At 39.5% G+C, this 25,220-nt stretch overlaps 1 protein-coding gene and 1 long non-coding RNA gene across 6 annotated transcripts in view; one reads left to right on the top strand and one right to left on the bottom strand.

The window, feature by feature from the left end:
* The window catches only part of efcab13 (EF-hand calcium binding domain 13), a 119,360-nt gene that overhangs the window by 30,873 nt on the left and 63,267 nt on the right, over window positions 1-25,220 (top strand). For all 4 annotated transcript variants that reach the window (XM_062958172.1, XM_062958173.1, XM_062958174.1 and 1 more), the window contains 14 exons: window positions 2,128-2,271; window positions 2,605-2,676; window positions 4,625-4,768; window positions 6,977-7,048; window positions 11,429-11,575; window positions 13,351-13,422; window positions 14,692-14,835; window positions 15,086-15,157; window positions 16,187-16,330; window positions 16,500-16,571; window positions 18,658-18,801; window positions 19,442-19,513; window positions 21,759-21,902; window positions 24,559-24,630. In XM_062958172.1, coding sequence (XP_062814242.1) covers window positions 2,128-2,271; window positions 2,605-2,676; window positions 4,625-4,768; window positions 6,977-7,048; window positions 11,429-11,575; window positions 13,351-13,422; window positions 14,692-14,835; window positions 15,086-15,157; window positions 16,187-16,330; window positions 16,500-16,571; window positions 18,658-18,801; window positions 19,442-19,513; window positions 21,759-21,902; window positions 24,559-24,630 — 1,515 coding nt within the window. The remainder of the gene's footprint in view (window positions 1-2,127; window positions 2,272-2,604; window positions 2,677-4,624; window positions 4,769-6,976; window positions 7,049-11,428; window positions 11,576-13,350; window positions 13,423-14,691; window positions 14,836-15,085; window positions 15,158-16,186; window positions 16,331-16,499; window positions 16,572-18,657; window positions 18,802-19,441; window positions 19,514-21,758; window positions 21,903-24,558; window positions 24,631-25,220) is intronic.
* Window positions 1-25,220, bottom strand: part of LOC134292628 (uncharacterized) — a 53,806-nt gene that overhangs the window by 5,123 nt on the left and 23,463 nt on the right. For both annotated transcript variants that reach the window (XR_009999880.1, XR_009999881.1), the window contains 2 exons: window positions 24,336-24,440; window positions 21,825-21,941 (listed from right to left, as the gene is read on the bottom strand). This is a non-coding gene — a long non-coding RNA (uncharacterized LOC134292628). The remainder of the gene's footprint in view (window positions 1-21,824; window positions 21,942-24,335; window positions 24,441-25,220) is intronic.

Genomic DNA, 25,220 nt, shown 5'->3' with positions numbered 1-25,220 from the left:
TATTGTTGCTGTTATCATCATGATTATTATCTTTATTATCATCATCATTATTATATAGTGGGTGGATGGCCATCTGTCAGGAGTGTTTGGATTGTGTGGTCTTGCATGGTAGAAGGAGGTTGTACTGGATGATTCTTAGGGCTGTCTGCAAACATAAGGATTCCGTGATATTAGTATTGTTATTATCAAGAGGCTGTATGGCCATTTGTTGGGAATGTTTGGATTGTATTCTCCATGGCAGGAAGGGGTTGGACTGGATGGGCTTTAGGGGTCTCTCCTATCTGTGTGACTGTAGGATTCTATTATTATTTTTATGGTGGAGATTGTGGAGATAAGCACCAAAACATCATGTTAGACAACACATTTGGTAGAAAAAGTAGTTCAATATGCAGTAATGTTATGTTGTAATTACTGTATTTACGAATTTAGCACCAAAATATCATGATATATTGAAAACATTGACTACAAAAATGGCTTGGATAATCCAGAAACTTGGATAAGCGAGGCTTGGATAAGTGAGACTGTACTGTAAATAATTCAGATGATGGGCGGGCGCTAGGACCCAGGGGACAGCTTTTTCCCATTGCCTGCCTTTCCTCTTCCCTGCTGGCCTGTAATCCAGAAACTTGGATAAGCGAGGCATGGATAAGTGAGACTCTACTGTAAATAATTCGGATGATGGGCGGGCGCTAGGACCCAGGGGACAGCTTTTTCCCATTGCCTGCCTTCCCTCTTGCCGGCCGGCCATTATGCTTTCTCTTTCACTCCCTCCCGGCATGGCTCCCGATGGTGCATTGTGGGTTCTGTCCATGTGGAGGTGCGTGACATGATTTTGTGTTGTTTCAACCTTAAGGCGTTGATGATGGGTTGTGTTGTCAAATTTCGAGGTTGGGGGGCCTTTACTTTTGCTGTTTTGCTCGGTGCCGCGATTCCATAACCCTTTTATATATATAGATTGAATCACTGCTGCTCCAAAAGCTCCAGTCAGTACTACTTGATAAACTATGAAACCAAGAGTGCATCTACATTATAGCATGAATAATGTTAGACAGCACTTTAACTGATATGGCTCAATGCTGTGGAATCATGGGAGTTGTAGTTCCACAAGGCCTTTAGCTTCCTCTGCTAAAAATGTTGTTGTTTCACCAAACCACACCATAGCATAGAACCATTGCAGTTAAAGTGTCAAACTACACTCATTCTATAGTGTATATGCTCCCTATGATAGCAATAGAGGAAGAAGAGTAAATCCTGATTCAGCCTGAACAGGACCACTAAACTCAATGAAACTTAAGATAGTCAGGGTGAACTCAAGTCCCATTGATGTTCATGTGTTTACTTTAGCTATGGGTATATCTGGATTCAACCCACTATTGGTATTCCTTGTAAATGAATTAGAATAGTCCTTGGTTTTACAGAGTAGAGACTAAAGACAAAACTGTCACACATATTGTAGCCATCCTCAGGGAATTATGCTATATGCCCTTAGGTACTTTGCCCAATTAATATTACTTTTAGTACTATATATACTCATGTATGAATCAACCCCATATAAGTGAAGGGCAGGTTATCGGGCCAAAATTCTGGATTTTGATATGACCCATGGATGGGGAGAAAAAGCACCAGTGCTGCCTCAGGGAACCAGTTCCAGCTGGCCACCACCACTTTTTCTCTGCCCAGGAATTCAACGTCTTTTCACAGCGGAAAGGGTAGAGAAGGTTGGCGAATCTTCTGGTTTCTCCTGGGATGAAAGGCTCTTGCCTTTCACCACTCTACCTAGAGAAGGGGGTGGTTCCTTTTTTTGATAAGAGTTAAACTTCAATGCTCACATTGGCTCATAGATAATTCAACACAAATTATTCTTTGGATTGATATTTTGGACTAAAATTTCCAGATTTATACATCAGTATATAGGGTAATTCAATTTCATTTCCAATGAACATATGCACAGGCTGGTTTGCCTCAGTGTCTCAATGAGAAAATAGTCAATTAGACAATGATTCCAAGGCTGTGCAGATCTTGAAACCGACAATGAGGCCCAGAACTCAGTTTTTAATGTTTTAGTTTCCATACACGCATTATTATTTCTCATGAGCAAAACTCAGCTTTCCTTTTTTTTCCCCTCAGTGCTGAAAGATGCAATTAAAGCTGTCAGCAATATTGAAGGAAACAAGGTTTCTCTGAACGACCTCAAACCCACCCTCAGGAACATGGGCATCCGTTTATACCCGCAGGAATACGAGGAGCTAATTCAGACAACTCCCACTGACAGTGAGTATTACTAGGAGACTCTCTTGGGCGACTGTGGTTTCGGTCTTGTCTTCTCAGCCTTTTAGTGTTGCCACGCAACAGGAAGTATAAACACATGATGCCTTGTAATTAAATGTGCTGTTCGTATTGAGAAAAGGTCTTGGATAGAAGCAAGACTTCCAGTAGAATCCAGACTCACAGCTCAGAGCAAAGCTACACTATGTTTAGGTGTGCAATTATCTCACCAAAAATGAACTCTCAGACCCCTTATTTTATCCCTAATTCTGTTACAATGCACTTGTTTCCTCCTCTAACTTGTCCCAGCATTGACTGCAACATCTTTCCATTTTTCAGAGGAAGGGAATGTTGACATTGAGCAAGTGAAAAAGAAGATAGCCAAAATAGAGCGTTTTTCAGAAATGGAAGGTGGGTAGAAAGAAAATTGTAAAGAGAAAAATCTTGCATCAAATAGTATAGATTCAACACTCTTCCTAACACCAGGTCCAGTCCCCCCCGATTCCTTTAGGCCCCTTCTACACTGCCATATAACCCAGATTATCAATGCACATAATCCACATTATCTGCTTTGAATTGGATTATCTGAGTCTACACCACCATATAATCCAGTTCACATCAAATAATCTGGATTTTATATGGCAGTATAGAAGGGGCCTCAAACTACTGATTTGGCAAAGAAAGTCCCAATTAATCCCTCATCACCCCATGTTTTCAGCTGCCTTTAAAATGTCCTGGCTTCTTCCTATTCCTCCCACTTTCCCTCTTCATCCACAACTTACTTCAGTTTCTGCAAACAGAGTTCAAAGATATTGAGCTTGTTTCCAAAAGGTGCCAAATCCAGCTGAATACGTTTTGCAGGAATTAAAAAATAAATATGCTGAGGATATGCATTACTTTGCTATAAAATACAATTTTCCAAGCCCTGTGCTGAAGTGATTCAATACATTTTCATAGCTTTGATATGTATAAGATATTCTACTCCTACCCAACAATTTGCTGCCATCAATGAGTTATTTTTCAAAAAAAATTGGATGTGATACATTTTGGAAACAAGCTCTGATTTAGAATATGTTGAAGCTGATGTTTGGAGCCCACTTTATCTCATGTGAACATTGATATGTGCTGGACCATCACAGTCTCCAAGTAAAACTATAAATGGAATGATCACAATCCCAGTGTACTGTTATTCCCAAAACTGCCAAACTTTATTCCCTAATGTGGACTGAGGTAGGTTCCATAAGGCCTCCATAAAATAGCAGGCATTTTGAGAAGAACCACAGGTAATGTTTTCAGTTAGGTCTAGAAAGGAACTTGTCCAAGGTGCTGAATCTATCTGCTAAATAGGGAAATATTCTGCCCCAAATTGGCACATTTTTGCGTAGAAATACAGTATTTCCTTGATTTTAAACCACACTTTTCCCCTCATATAAACATCTCTAAAAATGCCATGCGCCTTAGAATGATAGGTGCTCTTTCTCTCTCTCTCAATCTCTCTCTCTCTGTATATATATTCTGTTAATGATACTAAAATTAGTGTGTGTCTTAGAATAGACAGCATCTTAGAATCAGTGGAATATGTTAGTGTTTTCTGTTCAGTGGTCTAGTTTGGGATTTATTCTCTGAAATACATGCATGTTGCTCTTTATGTATTCCGGCACAATAAAACTACGTGCATGTTTTGCTCATAATAAGTCACACCATGAAATATCAGTCCAGGATTTTCCTCAATGTTTCCATATATATATATATATATATATATATATATATATATATATATATATACACACACACACACACACACACATACACACACACACACACACACACACAAACACACACACACACACACATTTTGGTGCTAAATTCATAAATACAGTAATTACTACATAGCATTACTGCGTATTGAACTACTTTTTCTGTCAAATTGGTTGTAAAACATGATGTTTTGGTGCTTAATTTGTATAATTATAACCTAATTTGATGTTTAATAGGTTTTTCCTTAATGCCTCCTTATTATCCAACATATTCGCTTATCCAACATTCTGCCGGCCCATTTATGTTGGATAAGTGAGTCTCTACTGTATATATATTCCTATGATTTACGTTATGGATTTACCATCATTTCACTAAAAAACACCAAGTCTAAGAAATACACAAACATACATGTTTTTCAAGGCAGTGCTCATGTCTTGGAATTCTTTCCCCTCGTACTAAGAATGAGAGAAAAGGGCCAATGTTTTGAGATCTAGGAACCCTCAACATAACCATGGAAGTAACTATAGTACAAGATAGAAGACACACTGACTTAAAGGCTTTGCAAGAGTAAATAAAATAAATCTTTTCTTTTACAATGCAGTTCTGAACAACACCATCAAGGCCTTTGGTCAGTTTGAAGATGGGAAAGTAAAGGTTTCAGACATAGATGAATGCCTTAGCAATATTGGGGTCCATCTAACCCCAACAGAATTAGCACAGGCCAAAAAATCTCTGAATGTTTCTGGTGAGTATTTGTCTTACTAGTGATTTTTCCCCCAAAATTGCCAAAATACAAAGGCTGCAACTCTATGAGAACAGAAATCTTTCTGCTGGAACTGAAGGGCATGTCACATTTTCCATAAATGTTTGTAAAGTGGCCAGGGGAGAACTGAAAGCTTTGATCAGTTAATTAACTCATCACATTTTTATTTAAATAACACTTTTCTTTCACTGGGAGGCATAAAATTAAGGTCTAAATTGAATGGATAAGCCCAACTAAGGTAGATCCATTGAATGAGTAGTAATACATTTTATTTATATATTGCTTTATCTCCCTGGAGGGACTCAGAGCAGATTATAGTACACATATGAGTCAAACATTCAATGCCTTTTTTTTTACAGTGAATGACATACAATAAACATATAATAGACAGACAAAGGTAAAGGCTTCCCATTTTTCATCTTCGGCGTCTGGAGGCGATGCTCAACTCTGGCCATTGGGAGGTGCTCTTGTTCAATTTTTCCATGCTGAGGAGCCTGTTGTCCATAAATCCTTTGCTGGCATGTTTGCATGTCTGCATGGGGTGCCTTTTTACTTTCCTACCGAGGCGGTACCTATTGATCAATTTGCATTGCATTCGAACTGCTAAGTTGGCAGAAGCTAGGGCTGACAGCCGGAAATTCACCCTGACTTGCAGCTTTAACCTACCAACTTTCCAGTCAGCAGATCTTCTGTAGCTAGTGGTTTAATCCACTGTGCTATCGTGGCCCCCTAACAGCACATTTGATTAATTTTGAGGCTATTTGGTTTCTGATGCATTACTTTTTGAAAAAATCAATAAAGGTGGCCTGAATAGTAGCTGGAAGCAAGCAAGCAAGGAATACTGCAGGGTTACAAAAGTCATCAGCCTCTACGGACAATAATTCTGTAATATTTATGTATTGGTAATATATGTAATCCAGTTAGACCAGGGGCCCCTGGTGGCACAGTGTGTTAAAGCGCTGAGCTGCTGAACTTGCGGACCAAAAGGTCCCAGGTTCAAATCCCGGGAGCGGAATGAGCGCCCGCTGTTATCCCCAGCTCCTGCCAACCTAGCAGTTCGAAAACATGCAAATGTAAGTAGATCAATAGGTACAGTTCCGGCGGGAAGGTAACGGTGCTCCATGCAGTCATGCCGGCCACATGACCTTGGAGATGTCTATGGACAACGCCAGCTCTTCAGCTTAGAAATGGAGATGAGCACCAACCCCCAGAGTCGGTCATGACTGGACTTAACGTCAGGAGAAACCTTTACCTTTACCTTTTTACCAGTTAGACCTAATACAGAGACATGGCAGAATTCCCTAATCTAATTGAGGGGAAAGCAAGGCATGAATAGTTAGATGCACTAGGAAACTGTCTTGATAAATGCACAATACTTTGAGTGTTGTGGTGACTCTGTGCAAAAGTGACCAGGTTTGATGGGTTCAGAGGCCAATGTTTTTTGCACTCCAGGATGTTCTTGGGACAACCAAAAATGCCCCCAAATGGAATTGTCCAGAATTTCCCTTCTGATTTGAAAAAGGGATATCTTTTATAGGGGGGAAGCTGCAACCTGTTTGAAAATATATTATATCACCTGGACATACCCAAAGGCAGTCATTCATTATTTTTGCTAGAGAGAAAAAATGTTTAGGACAATCTGACAGTTGAACCTTTGATCCAAAGCCACACTTTGCTCATCCCCAAATTAGGGACTTTATTTCCTTTATGCTTTCCTTTATTTCCTTTATGCCATTAAAGGTAAGTTATTTTATTTCCACATTACAGAAAGAGACTTATAGTTGAGACTTACTTAAGGAGGTCTAGCAAGTACATGGGTGAGGCTGAACATCATGAAATCCCTGACTCATAGCACACGTGCCCATCCACTGCACAAGATTATTGTCAAAATGGAATGCAAAACATTTCCCTTTTTCAAAAGAAGATTGACCAGGAAGGGATCTTATGGAAACTCATTACCATCTCAGTGGAGGGATATGTATTGTAAGACACTATTCAAAAATATCCAGGGGAATAGCTGTTTTAGTTTGTTGCAGAAGCAGCAGCACCAGCAACAACAAATCTTGTGGTAACTTAAAAACTAACACATTTTATTTGGCATCATCTGTTTCTGGACTCTACTTAGTTCATCAAATGCACAGAGTCTCGCATTATGCAACGATCAGCTAATTGCTTGGGTTTCTTTTGTAGCTGATGGGACTTTAAATGTCATTGAAATGATTTCAATTATGAAAGGAACCAACAAGTTCAAAACTTATTCAGGTAAGATCTTGTTCTTCCTCCAAATTAATCTGGGAAAGAGAGTTCCACTGCTGAACAGCTCTCACAGTGAGGAATTTCTTCTTAATGTTCAGGTGGAATCTCCTTTCCTGCTGTTTGAAACCATTGTTCTGCTTCCTAGTCTTCAGGGCAGCAGAAAACCATTTTTCTCCCTCCTCCTATGATTTCCCCTCACATATTTATATATGGCCATCATGGCTCCTCTCAGCCGTCTTTTCTGCATGCTAAGCATGCCTAGTTCTTTAAGCCACTCCTCATGGGGCTTGTTCTCCAGACCCTTGATCATTTTAGTTGCCCTCCTCTGGACACATTCCAGCTTGTCAACATCTCCCTTCAATTGTGGTGCCCAGAATTGGACACAGCATTCCGGGCAGAATAGAGGGGTAGCATGACTTCCCAAGATCTAGACACTATACTCCTATTTACACAGGACAAAATCCCATTGACTTTTTGCTGCTGCATCACATTGTTGGCTCATGTTTAACTTGTTGTAGAGAAGAAATAGTTTATACCAGTGGGAACTTGGTGTCAGTGGGTCAGTGAGTGTGCATTGTGTTTTTGAGGACACCTTAGATAGCTCCTTTAAAGTTCAGAACAAACTCTATCACCACCATGGAACTGACGTGGAAGCTACAGTTGTCACTCTTTTAAAAAATGCTTAGCATACCTCATATACTCATATAAGCCTGTATAAGTGGGGCCAACATTATGGATTTTTATATGACCTGTGAATAGGTCGAGGGTCATTTCTGCTACCATTTCCCCATTCCCCCAGGCATTTAAAAAGACCAGAAAGAGTAGAGCAGTGATTCCCAAAGTAGGTGCTACTGCCCCCCGGTGGGCACTGGAGTGATCCAGGGGGGAGGTGATGGCACCTATTAGGACACGGGGGCGGGGCCAGAGAAGGGGCGGGGCCTCTTCCCAAGTGCCGGAGACAGGACTGAGCACCTGAGGCGCCTATTAGGACACACAGGGGGCGGAGCTAGAGGAGTGGTTGTTGCTTCTTCCCAAGAGCCCGAGACAGGGCTGAGAATCTATACCTCTCCTGAGGCACTTGTTGGGACACAGAGGGCGGAGCTAGGGAAGGGGGCGGGGGCTCCTTCCAAGAGCCCGAGACAGGGCTGAGCCTCTGCACCTCTCCTGAGAGGCCTTTTAGGACTAAAGGGTGGGGCTAGGGTTGGGGGCAGGGCCTCTTCCCAAGAGTGTGAGACAGGGCTGAGCCTCTGTGTACCTCCCCAGAGGCGCTTGTTAGAACACGGGGGTGGGGTATAGAGGTTCAGCCCCATCAGGCCCTTGGGAAGAGGCTCTGCCCTCCCCTCTAGCCCAGCCCTGTGTGTCCTGGCAGGCGCCGCAGAACAGGGATAGAAGCTCAGCCCTGCCTCAGAGCTCATAACTCTGCCCATCCCAGTCCTGGCCACCCATTTGTAGCCCCGCCCACCTCCCCTCACAGCCCTGCACTTGGACTAGGTGAGAGGCTCAGCCCCGCCCTCTTGAGCAGGAGCCACACCCACCCCTCTAAGCCACGCCCCCTTTCCAGGGGGCGCTGAGTCATATTTTTTCTGGAAAGGGGGGCGGCAGGCCAAATAAATTTGGGAACCACTGGAGTAGAGGGATCCAGTGCTTCTTTTAAGTTTTAAACTCCTGCCTATTGTCCCTCTACTTAGAGAGGCGGGTGGTTCCTTTTAAAATATATATATGTAAGAGTGAAGGTACAGTGCTCACATTGACCTATGGACAAATTGAGCTCAGAGATTTTGGATTGATTTGTCAGATTCTCTTTCACCTTTGATTCACACACAAAAGCCAACTGCCCTGGCAGGTAATCTGACACTGTATCTAAGAGCAGCATAGACAGTGCAAGGAAGGCCATGGGGTAGCGTACATCCACCATCTGAGATATCTGCCTCACTTTGGAGGCCTGATAGTTTTATTCTCCGGTGCTTTACATTCTTCATAGGTGATACACCCATAGCTTTTCACCACCGTTTGACACTATAGTTAATCTATCAGATTGCATCACCAAGACTCCGGCCTAGCTCTCACACTGACATGATTTCTTTTTAAAAGCAAACTATATTTTTAGACAAACTCACTTACATGCCCTACTGACAACCTTATTTTTTTCCTTTCAGAAATCTGTTAGTAATGCTTTATTAGTTATTGATTTAGAAAAGGGGTTCTCAAACTGTGCTCCGAGGAGCCCTTGGGGCTCCAAGGGTGATAGTGAGGTTCTCCACTGTGCCATACTACTTCCCGTCTCCTCCTATATATATATATATATTAGATAATAAAATATTATAATATAACAACATTTCTTGGGGCTCCAAGATAAACCTTCGCTTCAAAAAGTACTTTGTGACTGGAATAGTTTGAGAACCTCTGATTTAGCATATTTACAAAGCTCTGTTCAAGACTGCAGAGTAAAATATCATCACAATATATTTCCTGGGTTACTTAGAAGAAGAAAAATAATGGCAGCCATCAGATGGGGCCTTAGAAGTGGACACTCTCCAAAAAATCAGATTAAATGCCTTCCATTATGAAATCTATGCATGGGGTTCAAAAAGTAGATGCATTGAAGATCAAGCAAAGCTAGCTTGGGCATCTGCCTTGTGTGCATTAAAGCATCACTTTCTGTAGGTTTGGATCCCTCTTTAACATTGCACTTTGGCTGTGAGTGTGAAGTAGAAAGAGTTATGGGCGTTGTGACTTTGGGATCTACCTGTACCCATTTCTGCAGTCACTCTTTGGCATGCTTTCCTGGAGCCAGTGCAGTCATTCGACCAAGAAACAAAACAAAACACAGACATCTTCCATCTCTGAAATATAATGTGGTGTTACTCTGCTTACCCTGTTTCCCCGAAAATAAGACAGGGTCTTATATTAATTTTTGCTCCCAAAGATGCACTAGGTCTTATTTTCAGGGGATGTCTTATTTTTCCATGAAGAAGAGCTCACATTTATTGTTGAACAACAAAATGAACATTTATTATATACTGTAAAGTAGTTGTCATCACAAACCAGCATAACAGACAAACTATGAATCCTATCAAGAATTTCTTGTTACTTCCATTATTTACATGTACAACAATCTATGGTATCTCTTGCAATTTAGGTTTCACAAGGTTTCCACACTGATTTCTCTCTATTCTAGTTTCAATGTAGTCATGAATGATGAATAATATAATATACTATTATAATAATATGATAATATAATAATAATATGATATACAATATATTAATGAGATAATATAATATAAGATATAATAATAACAGAAAATGATAATAATATGGTATTAATAGGATAATATAATAATGGGATATAATAACAGAATAGCATAATAATATAATAATAATAGGATAATATAATAGAATAATAGAATGGAATAGAATGATATAAAATATATTAATAGGATAATATAAAATGGAATATAATAATAACAGAATATGCTAATAATAATAAAATAATAATATGATAATATAATAGAATAATAGTATAGAATATAATGATATAAAATATATTAATAGGGTAATATAAAATGGAATTTAATAATAACAGAATAATAATATAATAATATGAAAATATAATAGAATAATAATAGAATAATAATATAATGATATAATAATAATAATAGAAAAATATAATATAATGATTTAAAATATATTAATAGGATAATATAATAATGGGATATAATAATAGTAACAGAATATGATGATAATAATATGGCAATAGAATAATAGTATAAAATAATCAGTTTCATGGCATAGGATAGGAAGATGAGAGGAGAATCCCAATGCGTCCTGTACCTTTAAGGAGCAAAAGCAGCAGGACGAAAGCCCTCTTCCTTCCCTCCCTCCCACCCTCCCTTGCCCTGGCTCCAGGAGCCAATCAGAAGCCTCTGGGAAGCAAGGCAGCATGGCCAGGAGGGAGACGGAAGGAAGGAAGAAACGGCAGCGCAGCAGCAGCCACGGAAGGTTTTTCAAGCCTCGGCTGGGGGACAGGCAAGGCAAGGCAGGCAGGGAGGGAGGCACAGAAAGCAAGCACTTTCCCTCCCTCCCTCCAGTGTATGAATGAGTGCTGCTTCTGCCCTGCAGCCATGCTTCCCAATGGAACTCTGCTGCAGCCTTAGTTGCTAGGTCTTACTTTCAGGGGAGGCCTTATATTTGACAATCCCCCCAAACCCCTGCTAGGTCTTATTCTTTGGGGAGGTCTTAATTTCGGGGAAACACGGTAGTAGAGGTCTGGCCCAAACTGGTTGTCTGTAGTTATGTTTGAGAACATCACTCAGATGTCTGAGAACATCACTTGAAGTGAGAACCTTGGCACCTGAGCCTGACCTTAAATTGATGTTGCTGCTACAGCTGTACTGGAGGCCATCCTTGCTCTCAAGTTCATCAAAGAATACAAGAATATGGAATCAAAACGTATGAGAAGGAGACTGAATACCTTTGGCCTGCAAATGGCAAATGAGGTGATCTCCCAGGTACTGACTTCAGCACACATGACTGGTAAGCATGCAAGGTAGCCGGAAGTGACTGACAAATATCAGTTTATGTTAGTTCAGGAACCAGGACACAGAGCATCCCTTACCCAAAATTCTTGGGACCAGAAATGTTCCATATTTCAGATTTTTTTTTCCAGATTTTAGAATACTTGTATATTCCTAATCAAATATCTGAAGATGTCTAAATATGAATTTTGTGTATGCATCATACACATATTATATACAAAGCCAGAAGGTAATTTTAAACACAATAGTTTTAATCGTTTTGTGCATGGTATTTTTAATAAGCTTGTGTACTTTAAGCTATCAAAAAGCCAATGGATCACTATCTCAGCCAACCATGTGGCTGATTTAGGACTGTTTTTGATTTTGGAGTCCTGGATAAGGGATGCTCAACTGTACTGAATTTTACTATAAAGCACCATGTACAGTTAATAGCATAATATGAATATTATTGTTATTATTAACACAACAACATAGTCTGATACAGCAAACAAGATAGATACGCTGGATTTCGTATCACAAAATCACAAGTCAAACACTTCCCAAGTGTTTAGGACTGTGTGATGTATTCTCGGATGATGTGCACAGATCCCAGTAGGGTGGCCTTTTGCAGTTGGCAAATCGTAATTTTGTCAATGTCTATTGTTTCCAAATGCCGGCTGAGATCTTTTGGCACAGCACGCAGTGTGCCGATCACCACTGAGACCACATGTACTGGTTTCTGCCAGAGTCTTTGATTATTATTATTATTATTATTATTATTATTATTATTATTTCAACAGTAAAAGATTTCAGTCTTGTTTCATTTCTATAAAACATTTTTCATTAATGTCTGAAGCCAATTTGAAAACTAGTTAAGAGAAGCTTCTGATGTGACAATCAAACACCTTCTACCACTAATACAATTTCTATTTCTAAGGGTATGTATGTTTGAGTGCCTTCAAGTCACCTGTCAACCTATGACAATGCCATGCATTTTATAAGGTTTTCTTAGGCAAGGAATACTCAGAGGTGGTTTTGTGAGTTCTTTCCTCTGAAATTCCTAGAGCACGTGGTATTCATTGATGTCCCATACAAACACTAACCAGAGCTGAAGTTGCTTAGCTTTTAAGATCAAACAGATATGGTGTCTTGCCTATCTAGAAGGTACAGTTTACTCTTTTTATCTCAAGGTCAAACTAATTTATACCTTAAAAGAATTGCTCCTTCCAGTGGCGAAAGGTATATTTCATAGCATGTGTTTTTTTTTCATTAACATATTATCATAATTTGTTTTGTAGATGGTTTTTAGAAAATAAATGTACATTTAATGTGTAGGTTTAATTTTTTTTCGTGTCAGAAGCAACTTGAGTTGCTTCTGGAGTGAGAGAATTGGCCGTCTGCAAGGACGTTGCCCAGGGGATGCCAGGATGTTTTTTTGTTTTGTTTTGTTTTTTGATGTTTTTACCATCCTTGTGGGAGGCTTCTCTCATGTCGCCGCATGGAGCTGGAGCTGATAGAGGGAGCTCATCCGCGCTCTCCCCGGGTGGGATTCGAACCTGGCAGCCTTCAGGTCAGCAACCCAACCTTCAAGTCATGAGGCTTTAATCCACTACGCCTCCGAGGGCTCCTAATCGTAGGTCTAATCATTGAGGCACATTTAGTTAGCCATCAGAAAGATGCACTTTCCCTTCATATCTAATTTGATCCTTATTTTGATGGTGATTTTTTAAAAAATTGATTTATTTTTTTTACACAATATTTTTATTAATTTTCTTTCTTCACTGTAACTTGCAGAAGCTGGGCAAGCAAAATTCAATGACTTCTTGAGAACTCTGATAAGGAGCCGACAGTTTAAAACATCCTCAGGTAAGAGGAACAACTTTAATAGAGTCAAATTTTCCTCTGGCAGTGTAAGGAAGTCATCATTTTCAGTTTTGAGTTTTTATTTTTATTGTGTCATAATGCCCATTTTCCCAAATAGATGGAAGTTGGCATTACAGTTTTCTGTTTGTTTTTAAGGGCCGCGGCTAGCACTGTGGGTTAAACCACCAGCTATAAAAAATCTTGCCAACTGGACAGTTGACAGTTCAAGCTGCAGGTGGGGTGAGCTTCCGCCGTCAGCCTAGCTTTTGCCTACCTAGCAGTTTGAAAACAGTGATATGAGCAGATTAATAGGTACCACTTTAGCAAAGAGGTAAAAGGCGCCTCTGAAAAACATGCCTGCTGTTTGATTGACAAGATTCTCAGTGTGGTACAGTGGTTCTCAACCTGTGGGTCCCCAGATGTTTTGGCCTTCAACTCCGAGAAATCCTAACAGATGGTAAACTGGCTGGGATTTCTGGGAGTTGTAAGCCAAAAACATCTGGGGACTACAGGTTGAGAACCACTGGTGTGGAAGAATGGAACAACAGCACCTTCCCCATGGCCGAGTCGAGCACAGTCTCCAGATGCCAGAAATGAAAAAGGGAAGCCTGCCTCTGTTTATACATTGTTTGTCTCTGTCAATTGTATAATGGCATTGAATGTTTGCCAAATATATGTACAGTAGGGTCTCACTTATCCAAGCTAAACGGGCCGGAAGAAGCTTCGATAAGCGAATATCTTGGATAATAAGGAGGGATTAAGGAAAAGCCTATTAAACATCAAATTAGGTTATGATTTTACAAATTAAACACCAAAACATCATGTTTTACAACAAATTTGACAGAAAAAGCAGATCAATATGCAGTAATGTTATGTTGTAATTACTGTATTTACGAATTTAGCACCAAAATATCATGATATATTGAAAACATTGACTACAAAAATGGCTTGGATAATCCAGAAACTTGGATAAGCGAGGCTTGGATAAGTGAGACTCTACTGTACCTGTAATCTGCTCTAGGTCCTCTCGGGGAGATAGAGCAGAATATAAATAAAGTATATTATTATATTATTGATCACTGAAGAATTATGATATAATATTTTCTCCTGTAGCTATGAGTGTACGAAGACCACACGGTAAAGCAAAATATACTCCCACAATCAGCAGGTAGCAGCACACGATAGATGTGCTTTGCTGTCTTACCTTACTTGTCTAGTCTATATGCACTGTGCTTTATTGAATGCCTAAACTCTTCCTTTTTAACTCTGTAGCCTTAGCAGATGGCTTTAAAACACTTGCCAAATTAAAAAATGGAAGGATCGGTGTTGAGGATTTACAAATAATTATGAAGAGCTTCAACATGATCTTGTCCTCCAAAGATTTATCAGAGGCTTTGGCCTTTTGTAGTGTTGATGGTAAGTAACTTTTGCATCTTGAGTAAATGAAGCTTATCTGGGAGCTGAGTATGTTTATATTTATGTATGTATGTATATGTGTATGTATGTATGTATGTATATGTATATGTATATGTATATGTAATATATATTAGTTAAATATCGGTAAATATTCTATATCCAATATATCAAATCACTGTGTTGTGGGAGAGTGGGGATCTTTAACCTATGTAATCTTGTTCTGTTTTGCCCATCTCTGTTCCGCTTTCAGACGACAAGACAGTAGATCTGAAGGACTTTCTCAGGGGGGTGACTTATACTGGTACTTTTATTACTAATCCAGGTAAGTGAACAGATCTCTCTCAAAATGGCTTGGGTGACGCATAGCTACAAGATTCTGAGCTAATGAGTGTTTTCTTTCTACAAAAGATAAAAAGAAATATCTACCCCAATTTCTGGAGTGCTGTATGTTGCACTGGGAAAAGGTTTAGAGAGGGTGATGTGACAGGAGAGGACACAGGCAAAGTGAACTGTGAATTATAATGGAGCATAGCCCAGCTAGGCCCCTTCTCCAATTTTGCCCCCCTAGAACTTGTACAATCAGAATTTTTGAGATCGGCCCTGCAAGTACAAAAATGAGTCTCCAATACCATTCTGCAATTGGAGACAGCCTTCATGAAAGTGGAGGCCAGAGTGTGGGTGGTCATACTGAACTACTGGCCACTGCGATCCCCCTGTTCTTGCCCCACTAACCATGAAGGATGATTTCCAGTCCACAAAGAAACAACTGAGCATGTGCTCTTCCAGTGCCTGTTCTACAGGGACATTCGATCCAGGCTCATCCTGACTTTGCTATATAATTACCCAGGCCGTTCAGGACAATTCTACACCAACCTGCTTCTCTCAGATACCAACCCAGTTATAACCTACAATGCTGCCAAGTTTTAAAATCACTTAAAATCCGCCGAGTGATGACTGGATCCAAAAGTTAACAATCTAAGTATCAGCTAACTGAAATGCAAATCAGTTCTTCACACCCAAGTCCCCTAGACTTGTGTCCTGAATGCTCCTACCCTCCCATCAATCTCCCTCCCTCTCCATCCCTTTTTAGACCTCTACCTTCTCTCAATAGTCTTGAGTTTTAGCCCTCAACATACCTTTGTTTTTTTATAGTTTTAGATTTTAATATACAATGCTTTTATGAGACTGTACCCCACTTATTCTGGTCTATGACCGTAATAATGATTTTGATTTTGATTTGATTTGATAAGGGGGCATGTAATCCCACACATCTGAATACCACCTGGTTAGGGAAAGCTGCATTAAGTTATTCTACTGTATCTTGATGACCTTGGAGACTGTGTTTTGACAGAACTACAGCTGACATGTATAGCTCTGAGCAAACTCCAAGGGGACCAGTTAGACCTCTATGCTCTTGAGTCTACCCTGAGCAGCATGGATCTTCCAGAGGCGAATGAGTTACTGCAGGAAGTGATGAAGACAGCCCAGGTTGATGGTAAGCCTTCCAAATGGCACATGAGATTTCCCTCAGACATTAAGAAATAGTTTGCTGTATTCTTCAGAGTTTGGAAATCTTGGTTGTTTGACCACAACTCCCAGAGTCCAAATAAGATTTTTTCCCCCAACCTCTTCTGGTCCTATCTGATCTATATTTTGTGTTGCAGGTCATGGCAAGATGAATTTTAGAGAATTCATGAGAATTGTTGTTGTCGTACCAGAGCTCCCAAAAGCTATTGGTAAGGAAAACATTGAATTTTAGTTTTCTGTTAATTGGATGTAAATTGTGAGATCTCTTCCTTTGGAGTTGGATTCATTGATTAGGCTACAGAGGATCTATCTTCTTGATATCTTTCCCTTGAGAAGCCTCATAGTCATATGTGATGATCAACCAAATGATTCTTTTGCTGATACTTTGATTTTTTTAATGCAAAGTAGCTATGATAGATTAGGGATAAATCAAGGAGAAAAGATATCTGCTTACCGTATATACTTGAGTATAAGCCAACATGAATATAAGCCAAGGCATCTAATTTTACCACAAAAACTGGGAAATCATTGACTCAAGTATAAGCAGAGTGGTAAATTTCAGAAATAAAAATAGATACTAAAAATTACATTACTTGAGGCATCAGTAGGTTAAATGTTTTTGAATATTTACATCAAGCTCTAATTTAAGATAAGACTGTCTAACTCTGATTAAATCATTATTCCCATCTTCAATGTAAATGTGCTTATGTATCCTTTTAATAATAATAGAGTAAAATAATACATGTAATAATAATAAATACAGGAAAATAAAACATGTAATAATAAATAGAGTAGAATAATAAATGTAATAATAATAATAATATCAGAGTGAAATAATAAATGTATTAATAATAATAATAATAATAATAATAAATAGAGTAAAATAAATGTAATAGTAGCAACAATAATAGAGAAAAATAATAAATGTAATAATACCAATAATAATAGAGAAAAATAATAAATGTACCATATATTCTCGAGTATAAGCTGACCCAAATATAAACCAACCAGGATCCTCACCCAAGTATAAGCCAAGGGGGGCTTTTTCAGTCCTTAAAAAAGGGGCTGAAAAACTAGGCTTATACTCGAGTATATACAGTAATTTGTTTCCTCCTGTGGGTTCACTTGGCATAACCATTACAAACTAGATACTGCATTTGGTGAAAGCATCTTTCATGAAGTACTACATGTTTATGTGTCACGAAAATATGATGTGTGGATCTGATAAATGTGGGTTTTATAGATGTGGATATGAATGAACTGTATGATAGGAATGAATGAATGAGAGCTAATAATTTTGAAGACACAATTCTGAATATTGAGGCCTGCAATGACTAACTACCTGCTTGCTGAATTGTAATTAAAAGTTGCTGAACTGTGATAAGAACTGTAACAGTGATAAGAGAAATCTGTTTACATCTGTCAACATTTGCTGACTTGATGAACTTTTGGGGGGAAACAACGTGTTTACATTAGTCAAAGACAATGGCTCTTTTAAGTTAAGGAAATATTTACAGTTTCTTTACGTTAAGAAGGAAGTCAACACAAGGCCAACACCGATCAAGAAAGAGTCAACAACATCTCACCAGACAATTGAGATGGAATCAACATATTCCAGGATGGAAGACTTCTATCAGCAACTTGTGGACAACATCAGCAAAATATTGCTATATAAGTGACCTTATGACAATTCAAAAAGTGTGACAGACAGCGAGCTGTTTACCTGCCATGCGCAGTGGAGATGGTGTATGGGGAGTGGCAGATCTGCTATGGGAATACAGGATTCTGGTCACTTTCAAGCCTCCTTTTCTCAAGGGAAGAGGAATGAGTGCATTTTGGAGTCATGCTATTTTTGGCATTTTGGAGTTTTGGTGTTTTAGAAGTTTTGGAATTACGTGTTGGCAGGCTGCAGGGGAAGCATGGCCTGGCCTAAGCAGATGCTTCTCCAAGGAAGGAGAAAAGGATATGGTAATATTTGGATGCATGAGGATGAATGCATGTACATATGTGTGAATGCTGAGTACAAATATAACCCTCCTTTGTTTGTTTGTTAGCCAATGTAACTGTAAGTAGGTTGTTGTGGAATCCAATGCAGTTATATAGAATCTGTATGTCTATGTCAAATGTTGTTCTTTATATAAAAGTTTTGTAAAAGTTCTGATATACCCTCTCACACTGAAATTGTAATAAAAAGAACCTATGCTTTAAAGTTATTGAAAAGTTATTCATGACATGAGTCTCATTCAATATGGATGCAAACGGGAGATTTATTTTCTTCCTCCCTGTACTTGGCAGTGCTGAAGGATACTTTCAATGCTATGAGTGATATCAAAGACCACCAAATCCACACGGATGAGCTACCAAAAACATTGATTGCTATGGGTATCAATTTGATGCCAGAGGAGCTCGAACAACTGAAGGACTCGATTACAGTCTCAGGTGAGAATACCAGCACTTACTTAGATACTGGTCTTCCGGGTATTATTAAATTTGGTTTAACTATTATGACTTCTTTGCTTTGCTATTATGGAAACATGCACAAAAATTATTTCACTAGGGCTGAGAAGGGGATCATGTGATCACGATGATAGCACATATACTATTTAATATGAACACATACTTTTGCTACCATCTACATAGCACTTTCTGTAATGGTAACACAGAACCACACTTACAGTCCCATCATTATTTAGAATTCTTTCTCCCAGTTTTGCAATATGGAAGTAATTAATAACAACATCAACCTATATTACTGAATTATTCTTTCAGTTCTTGAAGTGTTATATGTAAGTATTGTGAATGTTCTAACATCATGAACCGCTGAACGTATGCACTGAAATAGATCCTATCATATTTGATGATGCTCCTCAGTAAGTGAATCTAGGGTTGCACTCTCAAGCATACAAATACTAAGCATTCTTATTACCTCTCTAGCCTGTGGACTATAACTGGCTCTAAAATAAGATCATTTAATCAAAATCCTTCATCTTGGAGGCTCATTCCAGGCCTGTACTCCAAATTTCTTATGCATATATATGGTTTCTCCCATTCAGCCTCTCTGCCATTCTTTTCCTTATAGGAGATGGAACAGTGGGTTTTAAAGACGTCATGATGGCTATGACTGGCGTCCAGTCTTTTGCAGAATTTCATGGTAAGACCATTGTTGCAGAGCGAAATATCAGGGAGAAGTCATGTTCTGTCCTATAACGCAAATTCAACTGCATTGTTACACTGTGTAAATTTGGCATGTGTAGATTCATGTAACAGCTTCTTGAAGTACTTGGGGCGCAAAAGCAGCAATTCTGCAATTTCAGGACTTCTGTGTGCAGAAATAGTGGCTCAGCCAATCATATGAGTACTGTATATACTAATACAGAAGTCTAGAAATTTCAGTTTAAAAAAGACACACACGCCTAAACAGGCATCAACTTATCTATGGAAGTACTGTACATTAACTTTTTTCAGAAAAGGAACGATTACTTTTTCTGAGTAGAGTGACAAAAGGCAAGAGATTAGTCTGCTTTAGGAGAAGCTTTTAAAAAAGCACTCACTTTGTAAGACTCTGGAAGTTCTTGGAGTTGAAATCAAGCTCACAACAACAAAACGCTGGAGGCAAATGATTTATTCCTTCTTTCCATAGGCCTTGAATAACAGTTCTAAAGCTTCCCGCTCAAACACCCTGTAATATAACAGCCCAATTCCCATCCGTCCCAAGTGGCCAAATATTGTGCCCACAAGTCTGTTAATTGCCATTTCTATTTCCCTCATAAAACAGATGTCTTATCTACACTACGTTCCCTGTACCAGCCTCCCTTCCCTCCACCTCCCTACTTTATGGCAGAGAACCGAAGCAGCCAGTCCCAGGCTGTTACAGTGATCCTGACAGTCTTCCTCTGCTGCAACACTGCTTCTTACTGATGTCTCCCCTCTCCATGGAATGAGCCTTGATTTTTCTCCATGTCATATAAAAATCCATAATTTGCCCTCATCTTGACTTATACGCTAGGTTGACTTATATACAAGTATATATTGTACTCTTCAAAATGATGACATCAAAGCTAATGTATGATGAGATAGGGATAGACTGGCTCTCGATCCCAAACCTACCACTTCTGGAATGCTACAGTGTTTCTCTTGTGCAGTCAATGATTTGAATGAGATCTTGCCTTGTGAGTTTAGTATGTACCCTTTTTCTTCTATTTGTTTGAATGGTGTAAACCAGGGGTCCCCAAACTAAGGCCCGGGGGCCGGATGCGGCCCTCCAAAGTCATTTACCTGGCCCCTATCCTCAACTTTAGACTTAGGGTTGACCTAAGTCTACCTGGTCTTTGGAGGTCTTTTTGCTTAGCTACGGCCTTATGAGACCATCTAGATGGCTTTTGGAGGTCACTTTCCTTACCTATGGTCCTATGAGACCATCTAGATGGCCTTTGAGGGTCCCTTTCCTTACCTATGGTTTTATGAGATTGTCTAGATGGCCTTTGGGGGCCCCTTTCCTTACCTATGGTCTTATGAAACCATCTAGATGTTCTTTGAGGGTCCCTTTCCTTACCTATGGTCTTATGAAACCATCTAAATGGTCTTTGAGGGTCCCTTTCCTTACCTATGGTCTTATGAAACCATCTAGATGGTCTTTGAGGGTCCCTTTTCTTACCTATGGTCTTATGAAACCATGTAGATAGTCTTTGAAGGTCTCTTTCCTTAGCTACGGCCTTATGAGACCATCTAGATGGCTTTTGGAGGTCACTTTCCTTACCTTTCCTTACCTATGGTCCCATGAGACCGTCTAGATGGCCTTTGAGGGTCCCTTTCCTTACCTATGGTTTTATGAGATCATCTAGATGGCCTTTGGGGACCTCTTTCCTTACCTATGGTCTTATGAAACCATCTAGATGGTCTTTGAGGGTCCCTTTCCTTATCTATGGTCTTTTGATGGCCTTATGATATCATCTAGACGGCCTTTGAGGGTCCCTTTCCTTACCAATGGTCTTATGAGACCATCTAGATGGTCTTTGGAGGTCTCTTTACTTATCTATGGTCTTATGAGATCATCTAGATCAGGGGTCCCCAACTAAGGCCCTCCAAGGTCATTGACCTGGCCTCTGTCCTAAACTTTAGTCCTAGGGTTGAACTAAGTCTGAAACGACTTGAAGGCACACAACAACAACAATCCTAATTTTGGACTATTTCATCATAGTCCGGCCCCCCAACAGTCTGAGGGACTGTGAATCGGCCCTCCACTTAAAAAGTTTGAGGACCCCTGGTGTAAACATATCAGCTTCTTGGAATACAAGGTTAGATTCAATTCAAATGCTCATTACACAGATTGCTTTGCCAAGAAAGTTGTGAGCTGGGATCATCCTAAATGGCTTTACACTATACTTTGTTTTCTATAGCTTTACAGAATGCTTTCGATGTGATGAACAAGACTTGCAAAGAGAAGATTAAAAAAGAAGACTTACCACTCATTCTGGAAAGCTTGGGGATCCAACTCTCCCCTGAAGAACTTCAGGCAACTCTGTCATTAGTTTCTATTGATGGTAAGGTTTGAATTAAATAATTCCAACATGGTCACTAATCTACATTCAAAATAAAATTTAAAACGAAAAATTACATAATTGCATTTTTTCATCTAACTCTCAGTCTAATGTTCTAGTCATTGTTATGTGCCATCAAGCTGTGTTTGAGTTATGGCAACCTGAGTGGGAGACTTCAAGTGTCTTACAATCTTAAGGCTGTGACTTCTTTAAGGCCCCTTCCACACAGCTGAATAAAATCCCACATTATCTGCTTTGAACTAGAATATATGGCAGTGTTGATTCCAGTTCAAAGTAGATATTGTGGGATTTTCTTCCTTGATATTTTGGGTTACATGGCTGTGTGGAAGGCCCTAAGTCATTTGACATGTTTTTTCTCTTTTCATACTATTTTCCACTTTTTCCAGAAAAACTGTCTTTTCAAATGAGTCATGTTTTCTCATAATATGTTCAAACTATATTTTGGATATCATCAGAACGTCCCATAGGAATTCAGGCTTGTTTTACTCTCTTGTCTTTTGGGAGTCCAAACTATATTATAAAACTCTTCTAGCATCACATATGATATGATGACTTATCTCCAACAGTTTACGTCTTTGTCCAGCTTTCAAATCTCTACATTGAAATCAGGAATACAATAAAGCTGCTCTCTTTTAGTTTCAGATTTTACTATAACAGAGGCCCCTTCCATACAGCTGTATAAAAGCCCACATTATCTGTTTTGAATTGGGTTATATAGCAGTGTGGATTCAGATAATCCAGTTCAAAGTAGGTGTTGTGGGATTTTCTGCCTTGATGTTCTGGGTTATGTGGCAGTTTGGAAAACCCCTTAGAAAATCAAACCAGGATGGATCTATGTCTGTTTTTATTGCATGTCTCTATAGTACTCTACAAAATAACGTGTACATATGAATATGTAATTAAAAGCAAGGTTATGCAAACCGAGCCTGGTCTTAAGTACGTCTGTTGTGTGGGACAAAAATGGCATGAAATTAGCAACACTGTTAAGGAACAACCTAATTCATAGACAGGAGCATATAATACCAATGCTAGCTGGATCTTCCATTTCAACGAAACAGATTTTGGATAGGTCTGGAGGCACTATAAAAAGTCTGCATCTATTTGTGGGGTTGGGTTCAGCTCCTTCTATAGGTCTTTAGTTCTAATTAAAATTTAGGGCAAATTCTCTACCCCATTGGAACAGGAACCACAAGACATTCCTGTCTGATTCTGCAGAATTGTTGTGGTTAAACAGAGGTGGACCTGATTAGTGAAATGGATGTGGGCCCTCTTATATGTGCAAGTAGAAGGAAAATAAATAAAGAAGTAAAATCTGATATACTATTTAAGAATCTAAACCTCATTTTTGAAAGGATGGACATCAAATCCCCCCTCCCCAAGAATGCAATCAATATCATACATTGGGTTTCTGTGAGTCTTCCAGGCTGTATGACCATGTTCCAGAAGCATTCTCTCATGACGTTTCACCCACATCTATGGCAGGCATCCTCAGAGGCTTTGAGGTCTGTTGGCAACTAGTATTTAAAAACTCTAAAATCAGGACAGTAAATAAAGAACAACACTCAGAAAAGTGAGGAATTCCAGAAAAGAAACAATCAGAGACAGCTAACACCTCTCAACAAAGGATTGCCCCAGGCAGGAAACAGCCAGGCTTTGAAGTTCCAAGGCCATTCAGTGCTAATTAAGGTGGCCAATTGCAACATGCACACTTGCCTCAAACAGACAAGAGTTCTTTCCCCCACCCTGGACCTTTCACAGATATATAAACCCCACTTGCAGAGCCGGCCCTAGGTATTTTTCAAGTGTAGGCGAACAGAATTTTGGCGCCCCCCCCCCCAAAAAAAAACCAATCACTGAAAAATAAAAGCGTTGGATAAGCAAAAATGTTGGATAATAAGGAGGGATTAAGGAAAAGCCTATTAAACATCAAATTACATTAAGATTTTACAAATTAAGCACCAAAACATCATGTTTTACAACAAATCAACAGAAAAAGCAGTTTCGACTGCGCCCCCATATGTTTTGCGCCCCAAGCGACCGCTTAATTCGCCTCATTGTTGGACCGGCTCTGCCCACTTGCCTAGTTTCCAACAGACCTCACAACATCTGAGAATGTCTGCCGTAAATGTGGGTGAAACATCAGGAGATAATGCTTCTGGAACATGGCCATACAGCCTCACAGCAACCCAGTGATTCAGGCCATGAAAGCCTTCGACAACACAGTATCATACATTTCTCTTCAGGATGTGCCTGGACTATAAATTACAACATCTTTGCTGGGAATAGCTTATACAGTGTCAGTTTCCCTTGGATAAGTAGTTCCAGAACATGTTGCTTTTCTAATAACTAGTTGCACTTGCAACTACTACAGGTGTACCCTATCCTTTCCCCTGCTCAGTAGTACATTTCCTTTACCTTTAAGCAGGAGAATGAATGGGAGGGAACTGTAGCAACCTGGTTGTCTTTTAACCATCTTAGAGGTATTCAGAGTTTTGTTTTCAGATTTGTGCCAATCCTTGCCTACATTGTATGACAAACACAATATTAGTTGCCATGCAACCTTAATAGATAATGTATGTATTTAAGATACAGGATTATTTACATGTATTCTTTCGTTATTCCTCATGGTTTGCTGAAGAATCTGGGAAACTGGATGGGACAGAAGTCTTGACAATTTTGTCCAGTGCTCCACGCTTTTCTAAACTCAGAGGTGAGCATCTAAAGTGTTAGGGAAGAGAATTTGCCCCCCCCCCCTCCAAACACACACAGCACAGAGAACAGAACCTCAAAGCTCTGCATTGGGAGGGTTGTACCAAACAACTGAAAGATGGATATTCTGATATATAATTAAATGAAAGCCTCCCAATGCAACTTGTTACTATTTCCATTATTAAAAAAACTTAGTAAAGGTAAAGGTTTTCTCTTGACATTAAGTCTAGTTGAATCCGATTCTGAGGGATGATGCTCATCTCCATTTCCGAGCCGAAGAGCTGGCGTTGTCCATAGACGCCTCCTAGGTCATGTGGCCAGCATGACTGCATAGAGCTCTGTTATCTTCCTGTCGAAGTGGTACTTATTTATCTACTCACATTTGCATGTTTTCAAATTGCTAGGTTGGCAGAAGCTGGGGTTAACAACAGGAGCTCACCCTTTCTCATGGATTTGAACAGCCAACCTTCTGGTCAGAAAGTTGTGCAGATTAGTGGTTTAATCTGCTGCGCCATTGTGGCTTACATTGCTCATTACTTTTTTTCTGCTGATTTTTTAATCACACAAAATATTATCAATTCCACTCAAAAT

The sequence above is a fragment of the Anolis carolinensis genome, chromosome 6 (genome assembly GCF_035594765.1).
Source record: "Anolis carolinensis isolate JA03-04 chromosome 6, rAnoCar3.1.pri, whole genome shotgun sequence".
NCBI classification, from domain to species: domain Eukaryota; kingdom Metazoa; phylum Chordata; class Lepidosauria; order Squamata; family Dactyloidae; genus Anolis; species Anolis carolinensis.
This window is presented reverse-complemented; position numbering and strand designations above follow the sequence as displayed.